The sequence below is a fragment of the Onychostruthus taczanowskii genome, unplaced genomic scaffold (assembly GCF_017590055.1).
Source record: "Onychostruthus taczanowskii isolate IOZ18803 unplaced genomic scaffold, ASM1759005v1 scaffold89, whole genome shotgun sequence".
Taxonomy (NCBI): Eukaryota; Metazoa; Chordata; class Aves; order Passeriformes; family Passeridae; genus Onychostruthus; species Onychostruthus taczanowskii.
Genome location: NW_024506882.1, coordinates 1,003,566 through 1,027,985, shown reverse-complemented (window position 1 = coordinate 1,027,985; position 24,420 = coordinate 1,003,566). Strand labels below are relative to the sequence as shown.

Below are 24,420 nucleotides of genomic sequence, written 5' to 3'. Positions count from 1 at the left end.
TAAGCAGGGAAAGCTCGGCCACAATTTAGGAGATTTGCCCGTGATTTGCAAGCAAAGTTTGGAAGGAGAAGCAGCTGCAGGGAGTGCGCAGGACCATCGCTGGTCAGAGTTAGATCAAAGAATCAGAGAAACCCAGAACGGTTTGGGTTGGAAGGGACCTTAAAGCTCAGCCAGTGCCACCCCTGCCACGGGCAGGGACACCTCCCACGGTGCCAGGCTGCTCCAAGCCCCGCTGGCTCTGGGAGCAGGGCAGGAATTGCAGTGGGGGCAGCAGCTGCCTGAGCCCCTCCCTTGGTGGCACCTCACCATGGTGATGCTGGCAGCCCCCAAAGAGCCCCAGGCCAGGGAATGGGGCAGTGTGTGACACCCAGTCACACGGCTGGGTCCCACAGCTGCGCTGCCACGGGGACAGGGGACACCCGTCAGGGTGGGATTTGTGCCACTGCTGGGTGGCACCACGTTAAAAAGCGCCAGTCACTCTCTCTGGGGCTGTCTGTGAGACCAAATCCACCCGATCATCCTCCTCGCTGCGTTGGTAAAACGGTTTTCTAAAAAGTTTGTGAGAAGTCATGCCTTCGGAACGCCCCCGACCCCATCCTTGTGAGTTACATTCCAAGTGGGCATTAAAAACTCATAACAAAGCAGAGGAAAAAAAAAAATTAAAAAAAAAAAATAAAGCAAACTCAAAGCAGTGAGGATATGGAGCCTTTAAAAAAAATAAAAATAAAATAAAAAGTCCAGTCAATCAAACCAGCCAGTAAGAGCAGCAATTTTTCAGTGGACATTGATATTAAACATGGACCACCCAGGCTTTCTCTGTCTCTCTCTCATTAGCACTGTAGTAAACCCCGATTAATTTGTTATGCATCTTTAAGAACTAGTTGATAAAAATTATGTCTTGTGAAATCGGCAAATAGTCTGCAAAGTGAAATAAGAACAGAAATTAATAGATTAAACTGAAAAGATAAGTCCCAGAAATAATAAAAAAAAGAGAAGATATACAGAAAGGGAGTGATTGCAATTAAAAAAAAAAAAAAAAAAAGGGGGAGATTTAAAAAAAAAAAAAAAAAAAGAGGCAATGTACTGCATGAGGAAGGGCTGGGAGGAATAATGGGACAGGAGGAGATAGAGCAGTTGCCAAAGGGTTGTGTGCCTTGCCCCTGGAGCCAGGGGCTGTCCCATGCCATGGGCAAGGCTGGAGATGTGGGAGAGGACATGGGACAGCCCCCGAGGGACAGGGACAAGGGAAGGGAATGCAAACGGGTGGGTGATGGCAGAACTCCTGGGAGCAGCCCGGAGTGTGACTGAAGGTTGTTCTGTGTATTTGCACTGAGGCTGCAGCAGCCCAGGGCAGGAGGCACGGGAGGCTCTCGGACACTCCTGCAGAACCAGCCGAGTACTCCTCCCTCCAAACCACAGCACTGAGGTTTTACACCTGACACCTTCCTCCTGCCCTGCTCCTGAAAGGCTCCCTGGAGCCAGGCTGTGCCCTGTGGCACTGGGCTCTCTGCTCCAAGCACTGCAGCAGCAGGGACACCCCGTCCTGCCGCTGCACCATCCCCGTGCCGCGCGCTCCGACGGGTTGTGATTCTGGAGACCAGAGCCCCAAACCACCTGAGAAACTCCCAACAACTCTGGAAAGCTTCTGCTTGCTGCTAAGGAGTAACTGATCCGAGTGGGAGGGGAGCAGGGGCAGAGCCTTGGGGCAGGGGAACTCAACAAGGTGAGACAGGGCCCTGAGCATCTCCTGTTCTCCTGCAGTGACCCACAGCTTTCTGCTGGGGACAACCTACCTGGATTTATTTTCCATATTCAATCTCTGCAGGAGACTGAAAATAACCAGGCAGTAACTGGAAGTCCTGCTTTGGTAAAAACAGGCCCTTAAAAAAATACATCTAAGAAGGGGTCGAGTCAAAGGGTGCCTTTGCTGTCAGTGAGCAAACACGGCCGCTTTAGACATGTTTATAATTAAACTCATCTAACCTCTGCAGATTTCTGACATTAAACCTATCAAAGGAGTCTCTCCTTCAATGCCTTCATACAAATCAGCTGACACATGGAATTGTGAGGAGTCAGAGCCTGAGACAACACACGAACAGCTGCTGAAGCCTCCTCCTCACCTCCAGCTCCTGGCTGCAATCCTGCCAGACCAGCCTGTCCCTCTGGTTCCAGCAGAACCACAGGTGGTGTCACCTGGATCTGGGGGCAGCTGCCTTGTCCCCACCAGCACCGTGTCACCCCAGCAGCTCTGCTGTCTGCCTGACACCCCAGTTGTTTCAGACCTGGCCTGGTCCAGGGGGGAAGATGTACCACAGGTGGGAAGAGGCGGCTCAGCTTCCAGAAGAGCCGTGGCATTTGTGAATCCAAGTAAACAAACCCTCACAGGGCCGTTCCCCTCGGTCCTGCGAGAAACAGCCGCACAATAACCCCATCCCAAGGACACTGCTCATCCTACAGATGACAACAATCTGTATTTTTCCACAGCAGGGCCTCATCCTAATGAGCCAGGGCTGCACGCACAGCTCCACGTCTGTCCCAGCACGCTGCAGGTGTAGCCAAGCACTGCCCACATCCTCAGCCACCCTAGAGAACCTTCCTGTGAGCTGCTGCTTTCCCTCCTGCCCTCCCTGCTCACTGCAGGGGGGGTCACTGTTGTCCCTGTCACCCCGAGCTCCCACCCCTGTGCTGTGAGCCCTGAGGAGCACATGGCCCTGGTGACCAGGCTGCTCAGGAATTCACGGTGGCCAGCTGGGGCTTCGGCCACAAAGAGAGCAAAGGCACAGCTTCCCTTGTCCCAGCTGCCTGGGAAAGGCCTGGGGTGAAAGGAAACTCCATCCCACTGCGGGAGGAGCCGGGAGGGGCACGTCTGGATGGGCTTTGTGGGATGCCCCATCCCTGGAAGTGCTCAGGGCCAGGCTGGCCAGGGCTCTCAGCAGCCTGACCGAGGGGAAGTGCCCTGCTCACTGCAGGGCTTGCACCTCTGGAGTCCCTTCCAGCCCAGACCCTCCTGTCCTGTGCTTCTCTCACCTGATTTCCCCAGACCGAGCTGACCCCGAGGCCGGCACCACGCACTGCCCACTGCTCCTGGGAGGGACCCCCAGAGCTGGGACCCCCAGAGCTGGGACCCCCAGAGGCAGCAGGGCACGCAGCAGGGTGGGATGTGCACTCAGCAGTGAGGTTCACTTACCACAGGCCAGCACGGGGGGTCCCTGTGTGTGTGTCTGTGTGTAGCTCTACGGAAGGAAAAACCCATCAAAGGCAGGGGAACAGCTCTCCAGTGATGTCTCTTGCTTTTATGTTTTTTTTTTTTTAATTTAAGAAGTTTGTTTTCAAATAACCAGTACCAATTTATACATTAGGGAAAAAAAAAATGTGTTGAAAATATGTCGCTATAAAGGTCTATTTTAAAATAGTAAAAAAAATAAAAGAAAAAATTTGCTGTTGTGTGAGATGCTCCCTGCAGACTTGCCTGTCTCAGCTTGCAGCTACGGACTTCAAAAAAAAAATAAAAAGAAAAAAAAAAAACCCAAAAAAACAAAAGAAAAAGAAGGAAAGAGGGGAAATAAAGCATATCTGCAAATGAAATGTACGTACCTGGGAACTGATAACTGTAACTTGGGGCAAATCCAGGATATCCTCGGCCATATGTTGCAACAAAATTCGGGTAACCTTGATCACAGAAACGTAAAAAAAATAAAGAGAGAGAGAAGTTTGAGGATTAATGAAGGGGTCTTTTGAAGGTTTTTTTTTTTTTTGTTGGCTTGTTTTTTAACACAATGCACAATGACAGGGAGGATGGGTGAGACCTAATTTTACGGAGGGTATTAAAAAAATCAGATTTATTCTGCTCATGCCAAACTGCAGAGAGGTTTCATCATTACCCTGAATAGAAACATCTCGAGCTGGCTGGCCCAGCTCCGAGCAGGAGCCCTGTCACTCTGGTAATTAACATGCACTTTGGTGTCTGGAGCCCAAGGACTGTGCATACTTGTTAGCTGGAAGAGTAAATGCCAAATGCTAAGGCTAAACACATAACACGGGTTTGCTCTGACATTTGGAGAGCTTACAATGAATGTACTTTGCTTCAGAGCTATTGACAGTTGGAGATTAAGGTAGTAGTAATTCTTTATCCCGGGAGTGTGAAGGACAACAGTTAACACATCAAAGAGTTGGAGGCAGCAGCAGCAACGAGCCAGGGAGTCAAAGAGCTTTTAATTTTTCAGGAAAGTAAAAGGAAGCTGCCCGGGGTGCTTCTGAAGGACCTTCTGAGGAAGAGCAGCCGACCTCGGGCAGCTTTGGGAGGTTCATTAGGAGAAAAGCTCACTTGAGAGCATTTCGTGGGTAAGAACACTCAGTGAAAGTGGCAGCTCTGCTGCCTTCACTCTCCTGTGTGTGAAGGAACTGCTGGATGTCCCACGGACCCCTGGCCATGAGTGGGCTGCCAGCAGCCCTGGGCTCACACACTGTGCCCCCCCTGTTTCAACTTCCCCACAGCCATTCTCTCTGGTCCTACAGGGGCTATCTGCTCTGACCAGGATGGCCAATGTCCCAAGGTGTCCTGCACACTCAGGGGTTTCCTAAAATTCTAACCTCACATTGATCTTCAACATTTCCTCGCTCAGTTTTCTTAAAAACAGGCACCACCATGTGCAATTCCAGTGCACTGAACAGCACAGAACGAGCCTCAGCATCAGCCCAGGCCTCTCCAAACCCAGAACCCACCAGGAAAAGTTCTCTCCTGCTGTCTGAACTCAGTGGGGATCTTGGCAGCAGCAGGGCTGGAGCTGAGAACAGGCTCAATGTCTCTTCTGGGGGGCTCCTACCCTGCTTTTATTTCTCCTGTAACACACCCATCCATCACTCAGTGCCTTCCTGCTGCAGCAAGCCCCTCCATTTCCCATCAGATTTATACATACGTGCAGCGTACTATAAATCATAATCCAAAACTGGAAGATAAAAATGCTTGGATGAATTCTGATGATGGGATTAGGCAGAGGCAGCGCAGGCAGCCCGGACAGCACGGCGCTCGGGATGTGTACACACTGCTTAGCCCTCCTCTCACAGCTCAACAGCTGGATTCCCTTAGAAATTAATCACCTCTGTCATTAAGTCAGATCTTTCAGAGTTAAGCTTTACAAACCTTTTTTCCCTTTTTTTTTTTTTAAAGCAACACTATTGATAAATGGATTCTTTGCTAAGTAAGCAGTGCCATTAACACCAGTGAAAAATCGTCCACTGCAGCCCCTCTCTCCTTGCCAAGAGGAGGAATGCAGTTTGCTGTGTTTCAGACAGCTCTGAAGCAGATGTGCAGCTCACAACTGTCAGGGCACAGGGGCTGACGTTCTGAGCTCTGCAGGTGTGGTACCTGTGCCCCAGCCAGACCAGCACGGTGGGGGATGGAGCTGCCCACGGTGCTCTGGATGCCTCCTCTTCTGCTGCCTGCCCTGGAATGGTCCTGGCTCCGACCCCAGGGCAGCCCTGCTGTCCCTGGCCAAAGCTGGCTGTGCCTGACAGCCCCAGCAGCAGCCAAGCTGCCCGGGGGCTCTGCTGGCACTGGCAGCACTCAGCGCGCTCAAAGTCAGGCAGATGAAATCATAAATTTATAATACAACATTACTTCAATTTTCCTCTTCATTTACTGCTGCAGTGCCCAGCTCTGCTCTAACGACTCGAAGCCTGATCCTCGTGGGGACACTGCCTGGCTGAATATCAATGGTGTTTAACACCACGCCTACGTGGAGATCATCAGGCCAAATGATCCCATGCTGACCTTCCCAACATTCCCATTAGGTGCCATCCTCATCCTGCACTGGGCACCGAGAAGCTGATTTGCCTTGCTAGTCCTGGGGAGTGACCAATCCCTTGTAAGTAAACCAAAAATCCAAGTTTTGACTGGATTTGCTCCTTCAAAGCAAGACTGTCCTGACCACAGAAGCAAAACTCAAACCAGCAGTCAAAGCACTTTCACACCACGGCTTCTACCCAGCTCCTGTCCAGGCTGTGGAAATGTCTTTTCATTTTAAAATTTGCTAATGGGGTGGACAAAAGCTCATGGTCAACATGTGGGAATGCTGAGCACATAGGAGCCAGGGGACCCGTGCAAAATTAGTCCAAATGCTCCAGAAAATGCAAGGAAGCTGTTGTCTCCAAATGTTGCTCTGAGTTGCAGCTGCTACTCCATTGAACAGTGTCTGGTGGAAAAAGGAATGACTTTCTTTGAAGGGCACAAGCTTCTCTAATGCATGAGCTCAGCCTACCTAGACTGAGCGTGAGCAGAACACAGAGCCCTGCCAGAGCCCTTCCCAAATCCATGCTCCCACCACACATCCCTCCAGCACTGTGGGGTGTGAGCTTGGGGGGCCGAGAGCTTCCATCTCTGGAAGGGTTTGCAAGCTAAAATGAGCCCGATTTCAGCATTAAACACCAGGATGATGCCCCATCACCAGGAGAAATGCCAGCCCCAGCTCAAGGCAGGCAGTGCAGGGTCACCTCCAGAGCTGTGTGTCACCATTGTGGTGACTGCAGTGTCCCAGAGAGCAGCTTCAGATGAGAGGGGAGACAAAAACCGTCTCCTCTTAACGTTGCTCCTCTGTCGCTCTCTTTTTCACAAGTTTCCAGGCACAGACCTGAACAGAGCACAAGAAGCTTTGGGGCAGTGCTGTGACACCCACATGCCCTTGGGTGACAGAGCTCCTGGTCTGCACCCCAGGCCAGGTGCCAGTGTGAGGCTCCAGAAACAGAGAGAGTTTCTTGGTCACCAAAGTGTCACTCAGCCACAGAGGGGGGCACACAGGGCATCCAAGGGGCTGGGGAACAGCTCTTCCTGCTGGCTGGGCTGGCAGGGAGGGGAGTGGAACTGACTGCTCCACTCTTCATGCAGAGAGGCTCATTAAAGCCCTGCTCTCCCTGAGACCAGCGTGTCCCAGCAGCAGCCCCGCAGCCGTCCTGCCAGAAGGCTCAGCCTGCCCCCGCTCTCCCAGTCAAAAAAATCCTTTCAGAACACTTTAATTTTGCTCCAATCAACCAAATCATCACAGAAGCGGCTGCCTGCGCACCTTTAGACCCTGGCTGCTGCAGGCTCCTTGGGGAGGCTGTGATTAATGAAAAAGACCAACTTCCTTAATAGCTTTGGAGGGAGTCGCTCCCCGCTCCTTCCTTGGGGTTGTCTCGCGCGTTCATTCCTCTGATTCCCTCCTCTGCCCAGGAACAGCAGCTGGAGAAGGTGACCTTGAGCAAGGATTTCTGGAAACAGGTATGAAAACCCTTCCAGAGCAGCCTCAGTTTGCTCTGGCTCAGTCCAGCTGGGCACGGAACAGGAGACACGGGGACAGACCTGACCTGGCCTCGTGAGTCCCCACAGAACGCTCAGCAGCAGCAGTGATGGAACTCTGTGTCTGATCATTTGATGGGTTAATTATGCCCCTCTTCCTGCAGGGATGGGCCCTGCAGCCTTTGAAAGCGGGGCTTTCTGACGGCCATCCAGCAGCTCTGCTCTCCCGTGCTGCAATCTCCTTGTTTAGCACTTAATTATTTAACACGGTGCCACGGTAGCAAGCAGGAACTTGGAAGATGAAAAACCAGCTCGAGTGGATAATGAAGCATCTGGCCTTCACCATGGATCAATCACCAATGCTCAGCCAGTCCTCCTGATGTGAAATGCAGGGAGAGCAGTGCATGGCTGGCTGGGGCTGCACTGGCCAGGGTGAGCCCACTGCAGCAGGACCAAGAGGTGCCCCAACTCCTCCTCTGTGCAGTCCCACTCACTGAGGGCTGCTTCCCTCAGTTCTCACAGCTTGAGAGGATCCTTTCCCAGAGGTAGTCCCAGTGGGAACGGACTCATGCTGCACCTGGGGGCTGAATTTTCCCTTCAGGACACTGGGGTGGATCCAGCTCCAGCCCCTCTGTGCCCAGCTGCAAGGAAAAGGGCTGAGGCCACATGGTGGAGGACGATGCCATGGATCTTTCTGGTTTCCCAGGGTGACCTGCACCCTGTCCTCCTGCAGCCAGCAGGACAGGCAGCACGGTGGCACACACACCTCCCTGCACACCCCACCTCAGGCAGCACAGGAGGAAGAGGAACAGCAGAAATCAAGTACATTGGCTCAGGCACGCTGGGAACACACAGGTAACGAAATCAAGGACTGACTAGAGCAAGATAAATATTTAAAGCATAAAATGTGATTTCCAAACACTCTGGGCCAGGGTGGTGGTGCAGTGTGGGGACAGCAAAACAGATGATCAGCTGCAATAACCTGATTACACATCCCAGAAATGGATCGCTCCAGCCACACCAACAGAAGCACTATTAATTCTGAGATAAAGCAAACATGGCAGAAGCTCTTCCTATCAAATCAAGCAGTGCCTCGGGTCAGACACCTCAGAGTAAAGCCTGATCCCTGCAGGAATGGGGTCCCTCTGACCTGACACCACCCTGGGGGCTCTGGGGTCCTCCAGCATCTCAGCCAGCCCCTGAATCTGCTCAGCAGAGCTCGGGGCAGCCCAGAGCCCAAGGCTGGGCTTGGTGCTCGCTTCCTGAAATCATCGAAACCCTGGACAGGAAAATCAAAGCATCCTGAAGGGGGACATTGGCCTGGGAAAGGCTCACTGCTGCCTGGGGACACTCCACATTGCCCTCCCACTCCCACAGGCTTCATGGGCACAGGAGCTGACAACTGAGGGGAAGTCCAGGGGTACAAAGGGAGCAGAAAGTTTAAAATATACGGTGTTTTACAAAAAAAAACCACTGGCAATGGATTAGCAGCATTTTGGCTGGGAGAACAGAGTATCTGGGGTTGTCACATTATTTAGAAAGAATTATCTAGGCAGAAACAAATGAGAACCAATTATAACTAAATAGACCCCGTGCACAAATAGGAATTTGCCATTAAATATCATTTATCCCATTTAATTAGTATTTTCTGGACACAATACTCAGGACTAAAATACCATTCCATCTCCTTGAAACTTGTAATTATTGTTGCGACCTGTCCTGTTACGCATCCCTCCACTTCCTCCATCCATGCCATTTAAGAACCAGCAAGATTTTCAATTATCTATGCTGAACTGTCAAAGCTACCTTTAAAAGAAGGGGAATAATGTGTGACTCAATTCCTCTAAAAAAGGGGAGAGATCATTTTTAGTCAGAATGAACACACTGCATCTTTCATCATTCTATTTTTGCGAGTAAGAGTAAAACAGGCTATTTAAAACATCCATTTAAATGCAAATTTTTTTTATATTCCAGGCTGGGGTGGGGGGGGAAGTTAATCATTTACCACAGACAGGATTATTTTCTTCACTCCACCCCTGTTAAAAGTTTCAGCCTGGCACCCACACAGGTGCAGGGATTTGCTCACCCCTGTCCCAGGGTTTGAAATGAGGGAGACGAGGCAGTGAGTGGTGGCTGTGCACTTACCCAACATTCCCATCCCTAGCATGAAGGCGTCCATGGTGTACGGCAATCCACGTGCCCTCCCTCTCGTCCCTGGTGGAAACATCACTTCTTTAGGTTGTGCTTTCTTACATTCTACCTATTGAGCAGAAACACGTACAGATGAGATGCAAATGAATTCCATGTAAATGTCAAATGCAGAAGTGATCTACTTAAGGAGGGGGGGGGAGGTTTATTTTTAGCATCTGCCTCCCCACACCTCCTCCCGCTCAAAGGTGAACTTCCAGAATAGCGTAACCAGATTTGAAAGAGCAAACGTGTGCGTCTCTTTACCCACCCACTGCAGCCCCCAAAGATGACAGAAGTGCTGATTTAAGAAGTTCTGTGCTCCTGAAAGGGAACCCAGCACTAGTGGGAGCGGGATGAATGGAGGGAGGGCTCCAGCACGGCTCCTCTGCAATCGATAACAGAGAACGACTCCCAGTGATCATTACAAAAAGCTCCTTTTAAAATAGGAATAAAGAATCAATATTTCTACCCAGCAGAAAATTTCTGTAAACCCTATTAATAAAGGATCTGCATTCTTTCACTTTCAGTTACTCCTGCTGCCTTGGGAAGTTGCTCAGTGCCACTGGAACCTCGTGGTGATTCCACCAACGCCCTGTGAGAGAGCAGCCCAGCCCTGCTGCCAGGGGGACACCCAGGGCCCTCAGCCAGCCTCTTTTTCCCAGGAAAAAGGAGAAATTCAGCACTTCTCCATGGTTTCTTGCTCAGGCACTGTCATCTCACCCCCCAGCAGACAGCTCCTGTGCTCTCCTTGGCACTGGTGCTACAGCTGCCCCAGTCAGATGGTTTGGGGTTAACTGGAGCTGTCCCAGCCCATTCCTGTGGCTCCACAGCTCAGCTCTGAGCAGGAGGGTGATGTGCAGCCCAGCACTGCAGGGGCTGCAGGCTGAATCCACAGGTTTGGGCTTTGTGCCTCTAACTTTGTTCTGATTTTTAACCAGAGTGTCATTTAACAAGATGATTCCTCCAGTCAGATGAAGGGGGGAGCACCAGAAGTGTGTCATGTCACTTCATTTCACATCTTCTGGGAGGGCCACTGCTCCCAGAGTCACGGCAGCATTGGTTATACCTTGGGTGCTGCACAGTCAGGATGACAGAACCCATCCAGCCTGGATGGATGGACAATTAACAGGGAAATGAAGTTTGGATTAGCACCCCTAGAAACAAGAACCTGGTCATTAGCTTTTGCAACTGCTCCTCTCTGTGAGCCTGGCACCACTTCTGATCTCCACAGCACACGGGGGTGCAAAGGGAATGGCAGTGAGCTGCAGAGGGGCTTCAACCAGGATTAAACAGGAAGCAAAAGTCACCAGCAGGAAAGAAAAATAATTCCTAAGCCTCTGTAAACAAATACACCCCATGTGGAGGGCAAGAAGATGCTCTGTTATCCAGACAGACTCTCTCTCCACGGGAGGGATGACATGTGGGGTACAGGACTGGGAGTGGGGACTCTGCTGTCCTGGAGGGAGACTGCCTGACCCCCTCGTCCCCAGGGACTGTCACACTGCCAGGGACCAGGGCCACACCACCAGGTGTTTTGGGAAGCTGCCCATGCACCACCCCATCAGCAAACTGGGACAATGTGGGAACAGGAGTGAAGAACCACAACATGGATACACTGGGGGCCTGTGTGGTGCCTCTTCATCAGCAGCAAAAGCAGAAAGAAAAGGGGCCTGGCTGCTCTTCTGCCAGAATCCAGCCCTGTCCTTGCAGGGAAGGGGATGGAGAAGGCCAGAACCATTCCAAAGCCACATTTACCTCAAGGGGAAAACCCTGGAGGGATGTCACACGTGTGACAGGACATGCAATGGGGCTTCTCCAAGAGGAAATGTAGATGGATTTATGAGTCAGGACTCAGCTCCATACTCAGCTCAGAGTGCCTGATAAGGGTCTTTGTACACACATCTGGACCTCACTCAAACTTTCAATTCAGAGTTTCTGGGCATCTTAATAATTTCCAGATTTTTTCCACCTCCTCGTACGAGGATGTGCTACACTTTCAGCAGCCCAACAAAGAAAGGTTTAACTCTAAGGCTAAAAAAAAAAAATAAAAGAAAAAAAAAGGCAGGGAAACTAAAATTCACTATTTTTGTTTAGTCTAGTTTGGAGAATTAACCTTGCACTGGGGTACTCCTGGGTCAAGCAGAGCAGTCTCAGCCACAGGAACCCAGGAGGGCTGAGCTGGGGAGTGAAAAGCCTCTTATACCCAGCACAACAAAACAGGCTGTCAGCCCTCAGCCCAGGATGTCTCACAAACCCCTGCTTAACAGCTTTCCAGGGAAACCAGGGCTATTTTGAGGAGAGCAGAATGTGAATACCCACAATGCACAAGCCCCCATTGAGCCAGGCAAAGACAAGGAGACTTTGTTGTGCCAGCCACGTGTGATTCCCAGCCCGGGGGGCTCCGATCACCTTGGGGACAATGTGTCACTCACACCATGGCCAGCCACACCAGGCAGCAGCAGAGAGGTTTTCAGCTTATTTTAAAAAACCCATTGAGTTGTGGGTCTGTTGATCCACCACATTATTGATCAGTGGCTGGGGCTTGGAATTAAAGGGTCAGGAACAGGCCCTGGCACAGGGTGCCCAGAGAAGCTGTGGCTGCCCCATCCCTGGCAGTGCCCAAGGCCCACAAAACCTGCAAAATCCCATCCTGAGAGGGAGGAAGGGTCACAGGTGCTGGGCAGTGTCACAGCCTGTTCTAGAACAGCCCAACTTTTCTGTCAGCTGCTCGAGAGCCTGACAATGGACCTTGACTGCAGGCTCAGCTCATCACCCCCTCACCAGGATGTGAGAGACTCCACCACAGTGGGACTAAGGGAAAGGAATCACTCCATCACATTTCTTTTCTACTTTTACTTTTCCTTAGAAAAACAGGTGTCTCTTTGCAAAGCAGCCTGCTCCTGTCAAAAGAACAACAGCCTGAGGACAGCTCGTTTGGGTTTATTGTCCCCCTGCAATGTTTGGAGCATCTCTGGCCTCCCACGTAAATTCCAACTTCCATTTATTAAATACCTCGCTGGCATTTTCTTTTCACTGTCCTACTGCTCGTTTAATATTACATTTGACATTCTAAGCTTTATGGATGGCAACAGAAGCAGAATGGATGAGCTAAAAATAGGCTGCCAGGGAGGCTGGAGCTGGAAATAGGCTGGGGAGCAGCCCCGTGCCCTGCGCCTGCCCCCGCGACACGTCCAGGAGAGGAGCAGCGAGCTCGGGGCCAGCCCAGGGCTGAGCGTGTCCCTGCTGAGCTCTGGGCATGGGACAGGGACAGGGATGGGGATGAGACAGGGATGGGAGAGGGACAGGGATGGGACGGGGATGGGAGAGGGATGGGACCCGCGACACGTCCAGGAGAGGAGCAGCGAGCTCGGGGCCAGCCCAGGGCTGAGCGTGTCCCTGCTGAGCTCTGGACATGGGACAGGGATGGGACAGGGACAGGGACTGGACAGGGATGGGACGGGGATGGGGACAGGGATGGGGACAGGGATGGGACAGGGATGGGACAGGGATGGGGACAGGGATGGGGACAGGGACATGGGCAGGGATAGGGACAGGGACGGGACAGGGATAGGAACAGGGATGGAACAGGGATGGGGACAGGGAAGCAGGCAGGGATGGGGATGAGGACAGGGTGTCCCAGTCCCAGCCCACCAAGCCACTGCAAAGCCCAAGGCCCCGGGCTGGGGCTGTGAGAGCCAGTCCCCTCCAGGGCTCAGGGACACAGGGGGACATGATCCCCGTGTGACACAGCCCCAACAGTGCCCCCAGGCCAGCTGTGTGTCACTCCCAGCCCAGTCACAGGCACACACAGCTCCCTGGCTGTCAGCTGCACACAGCAGCAGGGCAGTGACTCAGTCCCAGGACAGGACCGTGTCTCATCCCTCGCTCGTGGGCTGCTTTCAACAGCAGTGCTGAAGCAGTGCCATGAAGGGAACACCGGGAGATGGTGGCACCTGGAGGGGGCACTGAGTGGGAAGGGGATATTTTAATTACCCAACAACAAACACCAACACTCAAAACTGTTTCTCTTGCTCTTTCTGACATTCCTGGAGTGTTTTCAGCCTGTCCCATCCTCCATGCTCCCTGCTCCCTTCCTGGGCAGCCTTCCACCTGGGAAGGAATCCTCCCACGAGCTCTGTGCTATTCCTCCCCTCCCAGGAGATGCCAAGAGCCAGGTGAGGCTTTTCCAGCCCAGGGATGCAGGGATGAAGCACCAAACACTGTCCCTGCCTGGGCTCACCAGCACCTGCTGCTCTCCCCAGGGCAACCCTGAGCCCTGCTCCAGGGAAAAGCCTGTTGTGGGGAATAACTAAACCTGTGGAGTGTGCCCTCCTGCTGTGGATAGCAAAACCCTGGAGGGGAGCTCTTCCCTCCCACCTGGCAATCCCTAAATTTACAACCCCAGTGTTTCTCAGTTGTTTCTAACTTGTCATGGGGTCTGTTGTGTGGGGGTGGCTGGGGTTCGTTCTGTTCCTTTGTTTTGAGGCAGATTAACAGCATTTAGAAATTATTTTAAGGGAATGAGCCTCCCCCCACCGCAGAGGCTCTCAGGTGAGGCTCTGGGGGGACAGGCAGGAGACCCCAGGGCAGGAGGGGCTGGGGGCAATAGGACAGGCAGAGTCCACAGCATCCATGTGGAGTGGAGCAAGAGACTTCCCACAGGAGCAGGAGCACTGCCCCAGCCCTGCCCACCACCCCACCCCACACTTGGCCAAGGGGACCCTCACTTTTATTTCAGATGCATATTGCAGGGAGCAACAATATGAGGAATATTATTTCAGTGCCCTGGGAAAAATTAGCAAGTCAAATATTGAATCAGGCCTCCAGCATATGCCAAGGAGATTGCTTTGATCTTATCCACACTAAAAGCTCTATTATTAAATTTAAAGTCTGTGAACACATATCAGACCGATATACAATGCATATCTGAATACACATGTGAGAAGCAAAGGATGTTTTGACAAAGGGAAAAAGAATATTTTAGCCCAAAATATCAAAGTTACTGCAGCAATTGAAATACAAACGGCCCTTTTCATCTGGCTCAGGGCAACCCACAACCTGGGACCTGCCTGTCACCGAGGAGGAACTTCAGCTGGGCTCTCTGCTTGGGAGCTGAACTCACACCCTCCCCGAGCCCTTGGGTTTCTCACACCCAGAGCTGCTCTGGGGCAGCTCCTGAGCAGGGGGGGCACAGCAGGGGCTGGGCCAGCTGCCCCAGAGCACCCACACAACGGGGCACCAACACTCACCATTTTATTATTGATTTCGTGGAAATGAATTTCACAGACTTTCTCCACCACGTCTTCGTTTTCAAAAGTTACGAAGCCAAATCCTATTTAATAAAGACACAAAAAGGGGAGGGGTAAGGAAAACATTAGTTAAGGGTAACAATTTCCTTCTAATAAAGCATTATTTAGCCATTGGGACTTTGGAAAACTTCCATAACAACACAGATGTGTGGCTACACCTGCTGCCTGTGGAGCTGCTCCTGAGCTTATTGCAGCCTAATGGAGGGAAGAAGCATTGTCTCAGGGAAAATTAATACTGTTCTGTTCCAGCTCTTCCATAGGATTTAATGGAGAATTAAAACCTCCTTATGGATTTTTTGATCCATCCTGCAGAATTTAATGGATAGTTACACCCCAGTTACATGATGGCTCGGAAACTACAATAAGGCCGTATTTTCTTTTACACCTTATAGGTTTTTAAGAGCAATCTCTAAAAAACCCAATTATATTTCTATGGAACCATATTGATTTCATCTCTTGTTTAATTCCACGGGACTTCTCCATTAGAGCTGACTCATTACACGACCCAAAAACCATAAAAATCTGGGAAGACAGAAGATGATTCCTCATTTACCCCTGGCAAGGAGAAAAACCCCAGTGCTTCCCAAACACAGCAGCACTCTGTGTTATGTGTGCTTTGCCTGTGCAGGGTCAGCCCCGCTCCGGAGGTGGTTATTTGTCCCTTTCTTCCTGAATTACTTCCTCTAATACCTCATCAGGACATCCTGAGGCCTCCAGGAACCCATTAAGCTTAAGGCCTCTGATCTAATGGTTCCTCTCTTCTGCACTGCTGCTTCAAAGAGCCGAGGATTTGGGCTGCTTTGGGCTGTTTGATGCCTGCTGCCTGCCTGTGGCTGTGCACTGAGCCTGCTCTGCTGGGGCTGCACTGGCAGCCCACCCTGCTCCTGCTCCTGCCTGAACAAAAAACCTCAGGCTAACGAACAAAACCCAGTTCATGTGCTGGAGAAGGCTCGATTAATTACACTAATGAAACCTAAGGACTGTGCTAAGAGGATGAACTCCATCCCCACACTGGTGAAGCACTGCACAGGGACAGGGCCAGCCCCAGTGCAGCCCTGCCTTTGGATGAAAAGCAAAGTGCATTTCCAACTGAGCAGCTCCTCTGCAGTAGCTGCAGCCGTGGGGAATGCTCCCATTCCACTTCAGACCCTCTCACTGGGGCAAAGATGGCCAGGAATGGTTTCCAGCCCTCCTCCAAGGCTCAGCCCAGCACCAGGCTCACCACACTGCTCTGCACCGAGAGCAGGCAGCAGCTTGAATTTTTTTACATAACTCACGTCTTTCATTTGCCTTCTAAATTACTCCATTTAAATCTACCTTAAACAGACCTGCAGTTAAGCCCAGAATTTTTGCGGCTGACTGCCTGAATGTGGCATCCCAGGAATCCCAGAGCTGGGAGCAAAGCCTGGCTGGACCAGGGAGGAGATGGCCGGGCTGGGGCTACAAGTCATTAATTGTTTGAGCACCAGCAACATCTTCATCATTAGCAGCTCATTAGCGAGTGCTGCAGTTTGAGGATTCCTCTTTCAACTCGTGTTAGGTCTCGGTGCCAGGATGGAGGGGAGAGGGAATTTAGGAGATTAGCCCTAATATGAACACCACGAGGAAGCCGCTGCAGTCCTTACGTGTCTGGACTTGGAAACAAATCTCCCATTCTCATCCCACTCCATATGGCTTAAGCACAGGTTTATCAAGAAATTATTTGTCTGATTACATCAGACGGCCGCCCAGCTTTCTGCATTTCCAGATTTTACAACAATAAAACAACAACGTGTAGGTGTTAGCAGGCATTTGCAGGGCTCTGAAAGGTCCGTGGCACTTGGTCAGGCTGGCCTGGAGAGGAAAACGAGAGGAAGGAAAAGCAGAGGTGACCTCTGCAATGCCCAACACCTCAAACTCACTGGGAGCAACCAGAGGATTTCCACCTGCAGGCACACATCACTGAAATTCCTCCCTGGAGGGTGGAAAGGGCCTGGAGCAACTTGGGACAGCAGAAGGTGTCCCTGCCATGGTTCCTTCCAACCCAAACCATTCTGTGATTCTTTTCTTGTTCCTCTTTTTGGGTTTCAAATTCCAAGTTTTAATAACTGCACCCACACAAAGATCCCCCTGCACGCATGCTCTTATTAGTTCCCATAATGAATACACGCTCATATTTAAACTACCAAAACTCTCAGCAACCTTCCTGGGCTAAACAGACAATTATTTCTTCTGAGAGGTACTAAGAGTCAACAAAAAACCGGTTCTCAGAAAGTGTATGGAAAAGATTAACCCAAAACAAAGGCGGCTGTTGAAAACGGTGACAGAAATAGGATTCTGGTTGTCAAGGAGCACACGTTTTAAAATGAAATTATACTGCATCCTTCTGAATGAAGCTATTATTGGAAGCTAACAAGCTCTATTTAAGAGATAAGCATTTAACAGAGTCAAACGGTTGGGTTTTTTATTCAAATGAATAAAACTGAATATTCATTTGAATAATCTTTTCTGTAAAAGAAAAGACAAAGAAGAGGGAGAAAAATAAAGTAAGAGGCAAACAGATGCCCCAAACGAGAGGCTCTGAGCCAAGCACCAGCACTAAAGGAAGCTGAGACATGTATCCATGACCTTCAGGTGGAAAACCCTCCTCTGGTATCTGCTGGGAATGAGGAGTTACTCCACTCCATTCATCTGCTGGTTCATGGGCACCACCAGGCACAAAACGATGCCAGCCCAGACACCTGGCATCCAATGGTGCAGGACACGACCTCCAACACACCATGACACCAGAAAAAAGAAGATTTCAGGAAGAATTCCTTCATGGAAAGGGCTGGAAGGGGCTGCCCAGGGAGGTTTGGAGTGCCCATCCCTGGAGGTGTCCCAGGAATGACTGGAGGTGGCACTCAGTGCTCTGGGCTGGGGACAAGGTGGGCATCAGGCACAGCTGGGACTCAGTGATCTTGGAGGTCTTTTCCAAGCCCAGTGATTCTGGGATTCTGTGAAAAACCTCCTCTGATGCCAAGCCCTGTTCAGGCCTGTGGGAAGGTGGCTCCACAATCAGCTCAGCAGGCTCTGCCATGGTATTCCAGAAATAGGACAAACACTGCTCAGAGAAAGGGACTGAAACCACAACAAAATTAAAATACTGTAGAAGAATAGTCAGAAGCCATAAATACTGTTAAGAAGCCAGACTGAAGATACCAAATGTCAGGACACCCCCTGCTCTGTGTTTTGGTTTTTTTCACACTTTTACCAACTACATTTCACACTTTTGTCATCACTTGAGAGTTTTTACGTCAAACTTGGTAAAATACGGCCGAGATGACGACACCACAGCTACAAAATGTATCTCCTTCCCCTGGCTGGCAGCACTGCCACACCCCAGGTGAGGCTGCACAGTGATCTGTGTCACAGCTGTGGCTGCCACCCAAGGACGTCACTGCCTGGCAGAATTACACCAAAGCACCTTACCTGGGGGTAAAGGTCTCACTGCCAAACCCCTGCTTGCCTTGCAACCAGCAAAACAAGGTGATTGCATCACAGCACAGAGGTTAAACCCAGGCTGATGCTGGGTTAACCCTGCAGGGCTCTGATGGGCAGAGCAGGACCCTCCTCAGCCCCCAGCCAGGGCAATGCCACAGGTACAGCACCTCCATCAGCACCTGGAGCCTGAGCCAAAGCCAGCTCACCAGGCAGGCACAGCCCAAGGGGCTCTCCAGCCACCTGGAAGATGCTCTGTGGGTGAAGACACTGCAACTGGTGCCTGTTTTAAGTCCCAAGCTGTCTGGAGGCCACCTGGTGATGTGGAGCAAGTCACTCAATCTCTGCTGTGCTGCCTGAGCCCGAGCTGTGCCCACACTGCTGGTGAGCCTGAAGCTGGGACAGCCTCATCCTGCACTCACAGCAACCACAGAGCTCCTGGAAATATTCTGGGAACCAGGGGATCACCAGGGCTCTTTTGCCCCGCACAGCAATCCCAAAGAACAAGGGCAGGGGACAGGAGCAGGGAGAGGACAAAGGAGATTTCCACACCCCGACCACACAACAGGGCTCTGCCTGAACCTGGCTCCTGCTGCTCAGCAAGAACCACCCCACTTGTGAGTGCAGGGTGAGCCCCCCTCTCACACAGAGTGCTCCACAGAACCACCCTGCTCCTGACCCCCACCCATGCAGTGCTGGGACGGGTCCCTGGGGTCCTTGATGTTCCTGGAGTCCCTGATGTCCCTGGAGTCCCTGATATCCCTGGGGTCCCTGATGTCCCTGAAGTCCCTGATGTCCCTGGAGTCCCTGATGTCCCTGGGGTCCCTGATGCCCCTGATGTCCCTGATGCCCCTGATGTCCCTGGGGTCCCTGATGTCCCTGGGGTCCCTGATGTCCCTTGGAGTCCCTGGGGTCCCTGATGTCCCTGGAGTCCCTGATGTCCCTTGGAGTCCCTGGGGTCCCTGATGCCCCTGATGTCCCTGGGGTCCCTGATGCCCCGATGTCCCTGGGGTCCCTGAAGTCCCTGATCCCTCCAGCCCTGCCATGGGAGCTGCCCGAGGAGTGGCTGTGCTGCCAGAAGGGGACATCCATCCTGACACCTCCCAGCAGATTCATCAGGAAACAGCAGCTCAGGCTGTGCTCCCCCTCTGTGCCAGGGCTCCGCTCACCGCCTCTGCTCCGCTCCTCGGATCTCAGCTACTTAAGCTCTGAAAGGCAGAAAAGTCCAGTCCTGCTGTGGTATTATTTATGCACCTGCGTTCTTGTTTATACCCATAGTTTTGGCAGCTGGTCCTGTGAAAGGTAATAAAATGCATTTCAAAAGTAAAAAAAAAAAAAAAAAAATTAAAAATGAAGAAATGTGACCAGACAAGCCAGGCATAATAACATTAAAGCCCGTGTCAATTAATTTTTCCTCTTCTTGATAAACGAGCCCCATTCCATCCATTAATAATGAGGGAAGAAACAAGAAAAGTTGACACTAGTTTAATTTATTTTCTCAACTTGCCTGGTCATATTTCTCCCTGTTGCAAAGCTTTCCAGTGCTGCTGGGAATTGCAAGTGGCTCCCACACAGTCGATGCATAGATTGGTGTGAATCAATACCATTCTACTTTATTCACACATCCCTTGTAATCAGAGAGGAAAAAGTTCCTTAGTAAGCTCCCAGCCTGCCAAGCTGTCTTATAAAAATAATAATAATAATAAACTGGCAGGTGGGGGTAGAGAGGGGGATGTGAAACCAAGTCCTGTGATCACTGTCACCAAATCTTGTCTTCGCAGATGAGCACGCCGAGCAGAGGGGACGGGACATTTTAATTACCCAGAAGACAGTGAACCATGGATGCTTTTAACTTCTGTCTGTGAAGGTACCACAAGTCACTACCCCCAGAGTCTGGGAATGGGGACCTGGGGGTTTAATCCTGTGTCAGGGAAAAAACATTCATTCCTCAGCCCCAGAACGCAGAGCGAGGACTTGAAAACTCAGCCCTGACTTTGCCACCTCCTTATGTCGTGCCTTTGGAGAAGTCACTTAAATATTCCCTGTGGTCTGCATCCCCCTCACTTCCCTGTCCCTTCCTCCGAGTTTTCATACTGCAGCTCAGCTTGTTAGAGCCAAAACCTGTCCAGGACAAAAGCTGACAAAAGCTGTTATTTCCTATTATTGCAATGTCCTGTGCTGCAAACACACGGAAGGAGAGGTTCTGGCTTCCAAAGGAGCAATGCTGCACATTCAGGGAACACAGCCATCACCTGAGACATGCCTCAGGTTTTACCTCCTCATCTCCAAGGAGGGTTTGCTGGGGAGCCTGGTGGCCACACCTGAAGGCTCCAAGGTGAGCAGGATCTCACTGCACCCTTGTGATAACCACACCAGGAGAGGGATGCAGCAGCAGATGGAAGTGGAATGTGAGGTTAAAACCTGTGGTCTAGGATGGAAAATATCCTCACTTACCTGCAGCATGTGCTCTGCAGCCCTGCTGCTGGGACTGACACCCACCAAGACATGATCTGCCTGACTCCTCGGGGTGTTAATGCACACCTGGGTGTGGGGCACGGGCAGGCTCTCCTGGCAGACACAGGCAGCTATTTAAAGTGTCAGTAAATTCCCCGTGACAGGAGAGTAGATTCTCAAAATGAAATGAGCAGATGAGTGAGGCCAGCCCCACTCAGGTGTGGGTGTTTCCACCCACGGGGTGAAACGGGGCAAAATCCACCCAGACCGGCTCTGGGGAGGGATTTTCCTGGGGGGAGGATGAAGAACTCAGGGACTTGTCCCCCTCTCGAATGAGCCATCCTGACCAGAGGTTTCCAGGTTCACAGTCAGGGCTGGGCTGGGGTCCCAGGCAAAGCCCTGGCAGTGCAGGAGCAGCCAGGGACCCCCGTGCACGTCACAGACCGCGCTCGTGTCAGCAGCACCTCAACTCCCGCTAATAAATTTTTCATAACAACAAACCTTCATTAAAATTTTATTTTATTAACGTTCTGAAATCAAACCTAAGCACTGAGTACATAATGACTGAGACGCACACTACGCTGAGCTTACTAAATGCCACTTTTATCATATTGTTAATTAACAGAAACGATTAATGCGCTCGCGGATCATTTAGAAGCATTAGCAGTGACCTAAGAAAAATTGCAGGTACGTGTGATCCATCTGCACTTTTCCATCGGAATTTTCTACACAGGAGGCCCTGAAGTTTGCTCCCAGTCCAGCTTCTCTCTGCTGGGCACATCCGTGGCACAGGTTTGCCAGCAGCTCGGGAATTAAAGCAGGCTGGAATGGGAGATACTGCAGGAGAAAATCATCTCCACCTTTTCTTTTTCCTCACTATTTGGGAGCAGCCCCACCCTCACAGCCTTCCACTGCTCCCTGTTATTCAGGTACAGATTTCCCAGCCTCATAATAGTGTGGAAATGCTGGGAATGCTGCTGGGTGGGAGAATACAGCAGATTCCAACAGGTTTCTTTCTGCTGCCAGAGAAGAAAACCCCAAGTATTTGTTAATTCCAATTAATCCATCTACAACCAGAATGGGAACCTTGTGCTTCCATTAGTGAGACCTACAGATTTTGGCAGCCAGGAGGGACAAAGGCCACCACCCTGGGTGCCAGTCAGCCCAGCCAGGCTCCCATCAGAAAATCAAGCCCCTGATGCTGCCTCAGCCACCGAGTGCCACGTCCTGCCATCTTTATCTGTTTGCCCACAGGCATCAGATACTCTCTGCCTGTCAATTCCTCCACAGTTTATTACCAAATTTCTAAAATATTACATTTTTTATTATATCCAAATTCACTTTATTGCATTTGACAATACAGATAATCACATACCATATGCTCTAATGTTTCGAACCCAATGCATGTTGACAGCAGTTTTTATTCATGATGCATAATTCCATCCAGGGCTGACAAAGGCAGCACAGAACCCAGCCTGGTGTCAGGGTTTGGAAGGGGGGGGGAATCCTTTTTTCCATTTCCTTTTCTTCCTTTTAACAACAGATTTACAAAACTGGGAGGAAAGATGCTTTGCTTTCCGAAGAAATAGGAAATTGGCTGAAAAGATGGGCTTATCAAAGAGATGTCTTCAAAACATTAATAACGTGTGGGGGTTGGTTACTGTAATTATTTGCACATGAAACTTGCTGCTAATGGGGTGAGAGAAGCACAAGGGCTCATCAGGAGGGAGCAGAGGCTGGGGCAGTGTGGGGGGATGAGGCTGGACCCCCACTCCTGCACATCCTCCTGCCTGGCTGTGCTCACTCCGTGCTGAGGCCAGCTCCTCTGTCCAGAGAGGGTGGGAAAGCACTCCTGGGATGGCTGGGGGACAGTCCCCGTGTGAAAACCCAAGCAATCCCACATCCCAACCTCGTATCCAGGCAATAGATTCAACAACTTGAGAGATGGCCACGCTGTGCAAACCAAACAGGATGCTACGTCTAAATTAAGCTGTAATGACCCGCTCCGAGCTCTTTATTAGCCAGGTAATGATCATTTAAGAGGAGGTTACTATCTTGAGCCAAGGGCACCTAATACCATTACTGAACTTGTTAAAACCTGCCAAGCAAGTCATTATTTCCAGCACTATTTCTTTTTCTCTTCACACAGCTTTCTGCCTCTCCCCTCGTGCTGCTTGGCTGTAAATCCCGGGGTCAGGGAGGCTTGGTCACCCTTCCCCAGGACTGGACTGAGCTCTCACCCACCATCAGCAGGCTGGGCAGACACTGCACAAACAGCAAGCACTGAAAAGCTCTCACTGGATGAGCTTTAAGGTCCCTTCCATCCCAAACCATCACCTGGTAACAGCACACTGAGATGCTCTCCTGCTTGCCCCCACTCAACAACACTCAAACATCCCTCGCCAACCTCCAGCCCCCCAAAGGCTCACACAAGGAAGAGAAAAAAAAAACCAGAGGGAACACAAAAGGAAAAGCCCAAAGCACACAGGCAGCTGCTCTGGAGCTCAGAGATGAGCTCCACTGGGTGCTGGCACGGGTGATGTCTGGCTGAGCCTCTGCCAGTGGCCCTGGCTCTGCCGAGATCCGGCACGGCGGCGGGAGCAGCAGAGCCTCTCCCAGCATCCCAGCCTGGACAATATCATGAATGACACCAGCAAGCTGCCAGCTCAGGAACTCATTACTGTCAAGGTAGAGCGTGGCTGGCTGCCAGGCCCCCAGCCCTCACGCTCGCTATGCCAGAACATCCACACACAATTTAATTGCATTATAATTTCAAAAGTGCTTTTCAAACTGGAAAAAGGCATTCACTGATTAACCAGCGAAGAGCAAAATTGTTTATGAAATTGAATACAAAAAGCTACAGAAATGTAATTGGGTTGTTCTAGCACCTAATTTTCAAGCCATTTTCCCACTTATTTAATCACGAGATACAAAAGGAACTAGTGAATTGACTTCATACTAATTAGATTACTCCCTGCGATACTCCAAGCCTATATTCCAACTGGTTGATAGTGCTGCTTTAAACAGAACAAAAAATGGAGCAACAGCTTGTCTGGGGCCATAACACATTTGTTCCCCATCAACCCTCTTCTACTGGAGGGCCATAAAACCCAGGCCAAATTCCCCCTAACCTGCCATTGCCAGTCACCCAAAAAGCACTCCCTTTCCCCAGAAGGAATGGCAGTCATTGCCAAACGATCCATCACAGAGCTCACAGGTGGGGAGCCCCTCTGGAGCAGGGAGTGCCACAGCTGGGATCAGCAGCACAGTAAAATGTCACAGGTGATGGGGGAGCTGGCTGCCCCCAGCAATGGACACTCAGGCTCCCCAGGCAGGGAAGAGCTGTGAAAGGGAGCTCTGGGTCTGGCCCAGGGGCCAAAGCCACCACAGAATTACTGCCAACTTCACCAGGGCTGCTCTGAGCACGTGGTGCAAAGCTTTCCATCTCTTGATAGAAAATATTAGTCCCTTTCCCAGCAGCAAACCAGGGGAGCAGCAGACAGCTTATTTAATTCTAAATCAAGTCACTAAATTAACAAAATTTAAAGTCACTGAATTAACTTGATAAAATGTAGAAATTTTATCAAGTCTCTGGTTTCCTGAAGAACAGTATTTGAAGATCCATCTACGCCTGCTCCTTCGCAGTCTGTGCTGGCAGAAGTTTTTTTAAAGCTGCCCAAGACCCACTCTGCACCTGATACAATCTGCTCACAGCTTTTCCACTAATTTTAAATGTTA

The 24,420-nt window shown here is 50.9% G+C and overlaps 1 protein-coding gene across 24 annotated transcripts in view; it reads right to left on the bottom strand.

Moving 5' to 3' along the window:
- Nucleotides 1-24,420, bottom strand: part of MSI2 (musashi RNA binding protein 2) — a 202,678-nt gene that overhangs the window by 35,241 nt on the left and 143,017 nt on the right. For all 24 annotated transcript variants that reach the window (XR_005954155.1, XR_005954156.1, XR_005954157.1 and 21 more), the window contains exons 8-10: nt 14,710-14,792; nt 9,416-9,530; nt 3,595-3,669 (exon numbers count right to left, since the gene is read on the bottom strand). Coding sequence is in view for 20 of the 24 variants with exons in the window: in XM_041425294.1 (XP_041281228.1) it covers nt 3,595-3,669; nt 9,416-9,530; nt 14,710-14,792 (273 nt within the window). In the remaining 4 variants the exon portion in view is untranslated. The remainder of the gene's footprint in view (nt 1-3,594; nt 3,670-9,415; nt 9,531-14,709; nt 14,793-24,420) is intronic.